Genomic DNA, 11614 nt, shown 5'->3' with positions numbered 1-11614 from the left:
TGTAATTAACAGCCCATTGTCCCCCCTCCCTCTGCTTTTGATTAAACTTGATTATGACAATACTGTGTTATCTAAGCATTGCTGCGCTACGTTTGGACATATTTTGTGTACGTGAGTCGTTTAAGTCGATGTGACGTCAAAAAAAAACACAAATAACAAATTTATCAATTTATTTAAAATGCTCATGTAGCTCTTGAAGGTATAAATAGATTATATGTTTATATACATATATTTAGACAGTAGTGTACATTAGCAATTTTTAAAAGCGAAGCTTTTCTACTTAGGGTCGATCCGCCTCAAAACAAAACAAAAAATTCTTTTTCTATTCAAACAAAAATTGAAAATTGGGGGTGGTTACTTAACTCCCCCCCCCCCAAAAAAAAAAAGATGTAAGATTTTTGAATTCAAGTTAGATGGGGAAGACAAAGATTTCATCAAAGTTTAGATAAAATGTCAGAAATAAGAATATTTTTATATTTCTATCATAAATAGTTTTTAAACCAGGACTGGTTTATAACTATTTGGGGGATGGTTTCTCTAAAAAATTACCCCACCCCCACAAAAAAACTTGTAATTTAAATTTGTTGCTAATGTAAGTATTGTCTGTATTGCATGATACAAAGAATGAATGTTGGAATGTTCAGAATAAAAATATTCAATGGTTGCTTGACGTCGTGGATGGAAGGAGCGAAGCTTCTCTGCAACACGGGGGTAGGTGAGTACATCAGTCTTAACTCTTTGGAATCCTGAAACAGAAAATTATTTAAATGTGGGAAATCTAAGAGGATAAATTTAACAGCACTTAAGATGATAGAGGCAATGAATTGGTATTAATGGAAAACCTTTAAAAAATACACTGAAATAAAAAAAATAAATGGAATTTTATTTATGATCAGTTAAGCATATGAAAATACAGAATACATTCCAATTGAAATTTTTAAAATTATAAATCCTATATAAAGTAGTAAATTTTCTTTGTCTGTAGCGAAGCGTCTGATAGATTTAAGGAAGGTCTACCCTCCCAAAAAATACCCCGTTTCCCAATTTTTTTTTGCTTTTTAAACTCAAATTAAAAATGGGGGGGGGGATATATTAAAATATTACTTCTCCCCTAAAGGCTTCTAGAGGCGTAGCCGCTATTGAATATTAATTTTTTAAAGTACATATTTAAATAAGTTTTCTATTTGTCTGTCTATTTGTCAATAATAATTTACTCTAATCCACTCGTTATCTGTTAGAAGGAAAATAATTTAAATGTTATGATTTCTTAATTATCTCAGGTAAGTAGGGAGAGACTGTGAATAGTGCTCAAATCTAGACTTTACTCAAAAATTTTATTTTACAGAAGTCTAATTTTGTTTCTAAGTTTAGATCATTGGGGATGTAAATCAATTTATCCATCTGTTATTCTTAAATTGTAAGACTCCTGAGTTTACTATGAAATAAATAATGAAATAAATGGTTTCATTCCTATCTAATAATATTTTTTTATTGATTTCATAGAATTATTTAATTATTTGTTATAATAACATAATAATATCCGTCTTAAACAGTGTACAGTTACATATACAGGAATAAATATATAAAATCTAATCAAAAAATTAAGTTGATACCAACTTTTCGGAATTTAATGTTCATGAACAATCCCTGGGTATATATGTAGTGTATTAAATTGATTTACATCCATAATGATTATACTCGTTGAAACGTTTGAACACTCAACTTTTTCAACATCTTAAAGTCCCAAATGTTGTTAAGCCAACGAATAAGAATAGTTATTTCTTTCATCGTATTATAAACGGCTTTCCGTGGATATAGAATGTACAATTATAAGATTAAAGCCAGTTTTTTAGCCCCGAGGTGCCGAAGGCACGGGCTAAATGATTAATAAGATAAACAGTTTTGTTAATCTATTTAACAAGAAAAAAATATAGATATAATATAAAATTAATTAGAATATTCAATACCAGCTACGCCTTGGAGGCCTTAATGCTCTTGAGAAAAGAGGATGGGGAAAAGTCTCACCCTACACTTTTATTTTTAGTTTCTAAAAGTAAGTTTAAAAAAATATATTTTCATTGTATTTTTTTCTAGGTAAGATTTCTCTGAGGGTTGTTAAAAATACTTAAAAGCCATCCGTGGACCTGTAAGAAGTTTCGATGTAAATGAGAAACAAATCGATTCAGTGGTTTTGAAATGAGTCTAAAATTATTCTTTTATGATTTTTGCAACGCATAAAAAGTCTTTTTGGCACATTTATTTGTATGAAATGTTTTGATAAATTATGTTTTATTATGCATTTTAACAAATTTTTTTAACGCTTTTTCTTCATTTGCTAGGCCTAAATGTCTGTCGCACTATGCCATTACTTTTTTTCTCTCGGATAAAATTATTAAAAATAATTTCCAGTCGTTCTATGCAGTAATTAGATGTCTATCTGCTAAAGTCGTCTGCTGATTTTTGTCTGTAAGAGTAATATTTAGTAATTTTTTATAGGATTTTTCCGCTGTTTTTTTACGAAAAAAATGGCATATGTTTTCATAAAAACTAATTTTGTTCATTTTAGGTTAATCTTACAGGAAAAACTAAATTTGTTTTAGAAGAAAGGCTCCGGAATATGATTTTATTCCATAATTTTTCATTTCCCTTTCCGCAGAAAACTGACTATAATACAAAGCGGTAGATATTCAAATTATTATCTCAACCTAACGGGAAAATAGTCTTAAAAATAGTTCAGTAAAACCTTATAAATCAAAATAAATTGTATGTAAAGATATATTTTGACATTTTTATGTTTTCATATCAAAATAAAGTTTCTTAACTCTGAATAATAAATGTATAAGTATGGATGTATAACCCAGATAAATAGCTGGTTCTAGTGCTGGGGACCTTTTTGTCTGCTAGCAAATTGCATTCTGCTTTCTTTCGGAACAACTTAGCTGTGTTAATATTTCCAATGTTATAGGCTGATATTCTAAGAATTAATTGAAATCGGCACAGGGTCCCCACCCCCCCATGGACATACAGTTATCTAACACTTGCTTCCTCTATTCACTTACTTTAATCTCTGAATTGCATGTAAAGTACACATTATAGATACAATCTTGTCAAAAAGAAGCGCATAAAGAATCCATATTTCTGAGCTGGATCTTTAAACCATTTCAATGGTGCGCTAAATCACCCCGCGCACCATTGAATTAATTTAAAGATCCAGCTCAGGTGTAAAGACTATAACTAGTTATAGAGTAGCTACACTACTAACAAGAACAAGAATACTCACAGTGCCATAGTGGGTAGATGCATTGCAGGTGTACAGACCATAACTGGACTTTGTCACGTTCTCAAATTCTAATATACTTCGGATACCTCCCTCCTATAGATAGACAAAAATATATTAGGGGATACATAGATAAACAAAGATGACAACATCCATAAGTAGCGAAGCTTAAAAGTTATGAATGGGTATCGGAAAAAATTACTATAAAGCAGTTTAATACAATAAACATTAATCTTGATAAAATAGGGAAACCAGGAAACCCTAAAAATCACGCAACCTTAAAAATCACGAAAATTTGAAAATCAAGGAATCGATCTAGCATCGCAATCTATAGACAAATCTTAATGAAACTTGTTAAAAATATGTAGAAAGTGAGCAAATTCAATTCCTGATAATTTCAGCTGCAAATCCTGAATAGGAATCGAGAAAACCATAGTAAACCTAAAAATCTAGGTATCGATCTAGCACCCCAACTAATAAAAAAACCGTAATAAAACTTAAGGAAAATATGTAGAATGTAAATTTAAGCAACCCCTGAAAATTTCAGCCCATTATCTTAAAAAGGAGTAGAGAAAATCACGAAAGCATGAAAATCTAGGAATCGATCTAGCACCCCAAACAACAGACAGATGGACAAAACAAAGTTTAGATTAGATGGGCATATGTTAAAAGAATCTCCACTAAAAATTTCAGCTGTCTATCTTTTCTAGGAGCCGAGAAAATCACGTTTCCCCCACTTTGTCTCAGACGGACAGACGGACGGACATTTCGAATTATAGAGTAGCTTCGCTACTAAAAATACGTATAAATATATTAATGCTTATAGAAATATAACTAGATTTTGTAGTTTTCCTAAAGTCTTAAATACTTCAGATACCTCCTTCCTAAAAAATAGATGGTGGGATAGATAGATAGATAACTAAATTTGTAAGTATTCTAAAGTCTAAAATACTTGGGAAACATCTCTCTAGAGAATAATCTATAATACAAAGTAGCTTGATGTCTGTCCGTCCGTCCGTCTCTTAAGATCTCAGTAACCACTAAACCGATCGGATTCTACTTTTTAGGGAATATATCTACTGGTCCTGTGGTGGTTTAAGTCTATTATCTTGGAGGGTGGGACACCCCCCCCCAAAAAAAAAAAATCTCCCGAAAACAGTAAAAGTGTCGAACTATGACGTCAGAAAAAATTAACAATTAACCAATGAGAGGCCACCATATATTTTACCACAGTGAATACTGGCTTCTTATTGGTTAATTGTTAATTTTTTCTGACGTCATAGTTCGACACTTTTACTGTTTTCAAATCTCCCCCCTTCCAATTTTGCGAATTAGCGATTATTTTTTTTTACGAATTTTGCGATTCATTCGCATTTTTTTCCGCTGGATAGGTAATAGAAGATGTAATTATGAGGCTAGGGGCGAAGCCGTTAGTATAGAATAATATAGATTGAAAGATAGCAGTCTATACCAACAACGTAATTAATTTTTAAAAAAAATAGCGAAACCTATACGTAATTTTAGATAGATACATGTATTGTATACCTAGATAGAAAGATAGATTGTGAAAAGATAAATAGAATAGAGTGGTGGATAAATAGATAATTAGACATATACAAATATGGATTGAAAATAATTTGATAAATGAAAAAATGTAAATATTTAGATGAACGCAAATGGATTATTATACAGATAGATTGATAGATAATTGAACATTAGATATAAAGCAGATGGATAGATAGATAAATAAATGAATACTTACCACAAACTCATTAATAAAAGTCATATTTGTAATTTGCTTCAAAGTAGAACTTGTATGATTGTTATCTACTGGTATTATTTCTTCTTTGTACCAACTAAAACAAGAATTAATCTTTAGAAGCGCAGGAAAGTGTCATGTGTGACATCATAAAAATACGTGTCTTTCCATCTCTTTTTGGGGGTTTAATTTCCCAATTCTCTCCCTCATCAGACGTATTTTTTGACGTCACACGTAACACTTTCCACCGCTTCCAATCTTTAAAGTTTGATTTAATTTTCAAATTTATATTTTCTTCTTTCTTTTTACTCTGAAAATACAGCTCTCTTTTTTTTCCTTTTGTTCTCAAATCATTTCTTTTTACATCCCCTCAGTCTTTTTCTCTATCGCTTTCTCTCTGCCTCTGTCTCTCTGTCTGTCTTTCTCTGTAAATGTACTTCTTAGCTAGTTAGAGAAATGGATGAATTTTAATCTAAAAATTCTGTTGACCGATGAGAATCTTCTCTGTAACTCGGTCTATCTGTACTAAAAATCTTTTGATTTCACTCTGATTACCCCCAACTTAATTTCTTGAAAAAATTAGGATATTAAATTCTTACTTGATTATTGGTACTTCAGGGCTATGGACAGAACAGGACAACTGAGCTGGGTAACCAGGATGCTAAATAGATAGTTGAATGGATAAATCGTTGATAAATAGGTAGATAAATATATGAATAAACAGATAGACGAGTAGATAGATAAATAGATAGATAAATAAATAGAAGGAAAGATATTTAGATAAATAGATAGATACATTGATAGATGGAAAGATATAAAAATAGATAGATAGATAAATGGATTGAAAGAGGGTTAGATAGGTATACAGATAGATTAGTTGCTAATATTAGTACAGGGTAACCAGGATGCTCAATAGATAGATAGATAGAAACATAGATTAGATAGTTATATAATAGTAGATTGGAAATATCAGTTGAGAGCACAGGGATTCATCAAGGGGTGTATAACTAGAGAGGAATGAAAAAGGTCGAAGGGCAACCCTTCACAATTTTAATTTTAAGGCGGTGCTGACATAAATTGTTAATATTAATTAGTTACTTATGTTAACTTATGGTATCGCTAACCACTGAACCGATCGAGCTCTCCATTTGAGTAAGCTTCCTACAGGTCATAGGATGGTTTTTATACTTTTTTTAAAGTTTTATTTTTATCTTGAGTCTTTTGACGCTGGAAGGCCGTTTTTGGCTCCCTCTCCTAGAGGTTAGGGGCGCAGAATCTATAGTGTTTTCCTTACTTTTGTGTTACATTTTATAATAACTAATACAATAAGTACATGTGCTAAAGTGGAATATATGTATAGGATTTAATGTATGTATTGATTTAAGGCATTTTATCACATAAAAATAGATGGATGATACAACATTTTAAAGTTTTATTTAGATAATAATGCTTGGATAAGATAAATAAATACTTTAAAAATAAATTTTAAATAATGGAATAGATTGCATGGATATTGTGAGAGATTCTCGCATACCCTGATAAAATGTTTCATCCACTCCACTGACCATGGAGGAACGTATTGACCAGTATCTAAAGATTATATTAGCAACCTAAAATTGACGACAAAATTGTCCTCTCACAATATCCACGTATACTATATCCATTTATATATATTTAAATATGGTTGGTCAGTAATCTTTTTTTTCATCTATTGCATAATAATTTCATTATTGTGTTTTGTAATAAATATAAATAAAATTAATATTTTCTATGGGGGCAGACAAATAGTCTAAAACCACCATTAAGATTTCAATCTTAAAAACAAATTAGCCTGAAACCATACTGGGACCTGGAATACTCAATCGGGTCAGTCAGTGTTAAGCGAATTAATAATGGACAAAGAGTTTAAGTTTTATTTTAAGCTTCACCTGTAAAACTTTTCTTGATTTGATAAACACTTTCGGAGAGTTATCAACCTATAACAAAATTTCTTTTATGAAATTTTTACATTAACCTTGTGCTTTAAAGCATTACTTTAAAACAAGGGCACAAAGCAGGGACGTCAAAGCTTTTTACTTTAAGGGGGGTAATATGAGGGGTTTCAAAGGTTTGAGGTGGTGAATCTAATGTATTTAGGGGCCAGATAAAAGTCTATTCTACAAGGTGTTGCCCTCCAACGACAGCTGAAAATCACGTATAGGTTTCGTTATTTTTTTCCTACTTAATTTCGTTGTTAGTATTAACTGGGACGTGAATCTGAGTGAATTAGTAAAGAGTCATTCACTTGGTCAGTAAGGGAAAAATATATTTGAATACTAAAAATCTAAAAGCAGTAGCAATAGCAATGTAAATAGCGCAATAAAAAATAACAAGGTATTGTTATATATGTAGAAAAAATTCTATTTTTAACAGATTTAACAGATGTTGACGACGTACGTACAGTCGGACATAACCTTATTATGGATTAGCAGCGATACAAAAAAAATAATTCTTGTTAACTAAAGATAGTTAATGACATACAAAAGAATATAAAATTAACTTCTTTTTAAAGTGCGTCATCAATATAATTCTTATTTCCTAATAAGAAATACGTAATGAGATAATTTTATTGTGTATACAATTAGTTTTGTTTCATTTGTTTAAAAATTGTCCAAACGCATTGGTTTTTATAAACCAGAGCTGGATCTTTAAATCACCATTAAAATGATTTAAAGATCCAGCTCTGGAAATTTTTTATATTACACATCCAAAAAGTGAATAATAAACCACCCCTAGACGGGATTATCACACCCAAACCCATATAAATCTTACCTCTGGAATAGGGGGGGGGGGGAAAGGAGTTTACCCTCCTAAAACTTGAATTACCAACCAAACCCAAAGTTAATACCTTAACAGTAACGTTTCTTTGTATATTTCCTTCAACAATACAGTGATATTCTCCTAAAAAAGACCAACAATAATAAAAGTATGGATCATGGAAAGAAAACAAAGTTGTGGAGTTCGTCGTATTTGATAGATAATTTTAGATTAATGATTGCCACGAAGGAATAGTAAGTTTGGGGCTGCCAGAACTGGGTTTAAATAATTTTTCATTTTAATATCAAAGGAAAACTGTTTTTAATGCCTTACCTTCGTCATCTTTATCAACTTTAAAAATTTTTAATTCTGGATTCTCTGCAACGACAACTAAAAAAGATATTTTTTTATATTTTGAAATTTAAATTAGAATTTTGCTCGTTTGTCAGCCCTGCAGGGTTAGGTCACCGCAGGTTTGATGTAGGCCCGCAGTTTTAGTTTAAGGGTTTAAGCGTAAAAAAATACTACCTCTCTAAAATCTATTTAAGAAACAAAGAGAGGGGGGATATGAAGGTTCAGTGCTCGATAGACACTTTGAAGGAAAGCTCAGAAGAAATAAATGGATGTTCGGAAAGAAGTTCCATTTTATTTTACCTCCATTCTTTCTCCAAATAACATTTCCAGAAACTTCTCCAAAGGCTCTTTGCTAAACAATAATAAACATAATTTTTAGATAATGATATAGGAATTAAAAAATTTGCATGTGGTGATATTTTTTATTCGAAGAATCATGGAAAGACAGAAAAATAGCCCAACAAGACTTAAATTTAGAATGGAATAGCTTAAAACTATCCTAGGACCTATGTACACTGGTACAGTTAACCAAAAAAGGAGAACTATATCATTTTAGTAGTTATCAAAATTTAAAGCTACAGACCAAAAAACCTTTATATTTTATATATACTAAGATAAATGTATCTAAAATAAGATCTCCAAAAATAAAGTACAAAAATGTTACCTCCATATCGACACAAACAAGTTGTACATTTTGATCTATATCATAGGTCACTATTTCTCCTTCCTCAACCTAAAAAATATCATAATGTTGAGATAAATAATTAGGTAGATACATTATTTAAGATAGAAAGAAAGGTTTTCAGAATGGAACAATGAAATTAGACCTTTGATTGTAAAACCTTTATTTTGAAATCTTAACTAAGAATTTGCTTCAATTTATATGTCAAGAAATGCATGTTATTTTCACGCGCCTAACTCAGCAACATAGAAAAAGATGAACAACAAATTAACCTTTTAACTACTCACTACAACTTTAGATGAATCTAGGGGCACTTGACCCCCCACCCACATTTTCAATTTTAGTTTTAGAAATAAAGAGTAAATTAAATTTTTTTTATTTTGGTTGTTTGTGCTTTTCTAGGGGGCGATTAATCTTGGGAGGGTAGTTGTACCCTCCCATAAAACAGTTATGAAGCTGCCAAGAACCTACATTGTAAGGATAAACCGTATCGGTTCAGTATTTTGTGAGATCCTTTTGTACACAATATATGGATTACCTTTTTAGGTTTTCTGACATCAACAAAGCATTCCTCTTCCACTTCTAGACCTTTATTGTCAGACACCTAAATTAGATAATTAGATATCAAGATTTACCCATTGTTTATCAAAAAGCAGCTTATAGTGCCTGATGGAAAATGACGACATACAATACAAATGACCAATCATGGGCCAGTATACATTGTTATTGACCTATGGTAAAATGTATACTGGCCTATCATTGGTCATTTATATTTTAACTTATTTTTATAATGGGCTTCTTCAGCTGCTTCGTTTCAGTGGCGTGCGAAGCACTTTGTCTAGGGGGGGGGGGCATTTTGAAGATTTTGTAAACTTTGCTTTAGGGGGGGGCATTTTGATTATATATACTAATTTTAAATAAGGGCGTTTTAAGGGGTGGGATTATTATTTACTTCTTGTCCTTATCCCTTCTTACCCATCCCTTCCCCCATCCCAATTTCCCATTTAAATCCCCCATCTCTTCCCCCCATCTCTTCCCCACCATCTCTTCTTCCCCCCCCCATCATTTCTCCCCCATCCCTGCAATGACCAAAGGGAAGGGAGCTAGAAAGCATCTTCAAAAAAAAAGTACAGAAGATAATTTAACCTCCCCCCCCTCCAAAAAACATTTTTTATGGGTGGAAGGGGATGTTATAAAATCTCAGCAGGAAGAATGAATAACCAAAAATTAACCTAATATGTAAAACTGATTTTAAATATTTTTTTATTGTATGACAACAAGGATGACAACATCTTTAAGTAGCAAAGCACAAAAAATCATTAATAAGATTGAATACAGACAAGTAGATTTAAAGAGCATGTGTTGAAATAAATATATATTTTAGGTAGAAAAAGTCACAAATCCTTTTTCCTGTATGTTGTGTGATTACAGTCAAAGTAAATTACATACTGGATGCTCAAAACAGCGAGAAATTTTATTTTTTTTAATATTATAATCCACAAAAAAATTTATCATACCATAAAAACCAAAGATTTAAAGAACTATGAAAAAAATAAAAAAAATTACTTGTCCTTTCATCTACAGATATAAAATTCTCTTAGAAATATGGAAAACTTTGGGGTATAGTCTCTTTTGTGGCAACGCCTCTTAAGGGGCATTTCGTTGTATTTTCATAGTAGCTTTTAATAGGTTATTCTAGGTTAAGTTAGGTCAGGTGATTTCCCCGCAGGGTTAGGCAATTAGCCCTGCATGGGCTATAAATAGGTGAAAAGCTACTGTGAAAATACGACGAAATGCACCTTAAGAGGCAATGTCACAAAAGGGACTATACCCAAAATTTCAAAGATACAAAAATAGTAAAAAAACGTTCTGAAAAGCAGTCTGACCTCCATGAATTTTTAATAGTTAATTATACTCCATAATGATGGGAATGTTAACATTAAGTTTTAGCCCTCTATCTTTAATTGCAGTTGAAAAAGTCACATTTACCCCTTAGCATTCAGACTGACAGCCATAGTGAATTATAGAGAAGCTAAAAAGTTATATTAACATATCCTACCTTCTTTAAATGGCACTTTAAAACTCTGTTAATTTTTGATTAAGTGGTGTTTCCAAGGATTTATAAGGGCGGTGCGTGAAGCGCACCTAAAAATAATTACTCCCCCTTTGAACTAAAATCAATTAAAGACAACAAGAGTGGCGTATTTTATCAAGTTAGGAATATAGAGTGTAGTTAGTTTTAAGGGTTTTTAATGAAAATTGCCATAAAAAAAACATGTCTTTTTGTAAGGGTATGTACTCAAAAAAAATGATAAACTTTTCCTGAAAATAATATGACATCATATATAGTTATTCATTTAGACAGACATACAGTGCAGTTGAGAAAAAGGCTTAGATAAATATCAACGCTGTTTCTTTTTATATAAAATAACTTTTTGATTAAATATTTGTTGTTTACACATGGTTTTTAAAAATAAAAACAAAGTATAAAATGTGATAAAAAGCAGAAACCATTTGGAAGGGTGCGAAGCGCAAATTTTTTTCTTCAAATATGCAGGGAGGGAGGGGTTTTTGGGCTATTTATTACACTAGTCCCCAATATTTCATATAAAATTTTCTTATTCATTGGCTCAACAACTTTGGGGACTTTAATGGAATTTTGATTGGTTGGTTAATTAAGTCGAGTTTCCATACATTTCATCCACTAATTGTAATCTATATAAGGGGTAATTTTGTGTATCATCAG

The 11614-nt window shown here is 31.3% G+C and overlaps 1 protein-coding gene across 2 annotated transcripts in view; it reads right to left on the bottom strand.

Moving 5' to 3' along the window:
* Positions 1–153: 153 nt before the first annotated feature.
* Positions 154–11614, bottom strand: part of LOC145313953 (lachesin-like) — a 48045-nt gene continuing 36584 nt past the window's right edge. For both annotated transcript variants that reach the window (XM_080153620.1, XM_080153621.1), the window contains exons 8-17: positions 9407–9472; positions 8851–8919; positions 8487–8538; positions 8166–8222; positions 7924–7976; positions 6965–7012; positions 5636–5697; positions 5040–5133; positions 3281–3373; positions 154–746 (exon numbers count right to left, since the gene is read on the bottom strand). In XM_080153620.1, coding sequence (XP_080009746.1) covers positions 588–746; positions 3281–3373; positions 5040–5133; positions 5636–5697; positions 6965–7012; positions 7924–7976; positions 8166–8222; positions 8487–8538; positions 8851–8919; positions 9407–9472 — 753 coding nt within the window. In that variant the 3' untranslated portion in view covers positions 154–587. The remainder of the gene's footprint in view (positions 747–3280; positions 3374–5039; positions 5134–5635; positions 5698–6964; positions 7013–7923; positions 7977–8165; positions 8223–8486; positions 8539–8850; positions 8920–9406; positions 9473–11614) is intronic.

This window comes from Acartia tonsa, chromosome 3 (genome assembly GCF_053477335.1).
Source record: "Acartia tonsa isolate MP-2025a chromosome 3, ASM5347733v1, whole genome shotgun sequence".
Classification (NCBI taxonomy): domain Eukaryota; kingdom Metazoa; phylum Arthropoda; class Copepoda; order Calanoida; family Acartiidae; genus Acartia; species Acartia tonsa.
The sequence above is the reverse complement of the archived record's forward strand: the minus strand, read 5'-3'. Positions and strand labels throughout refer to the sequence as shown.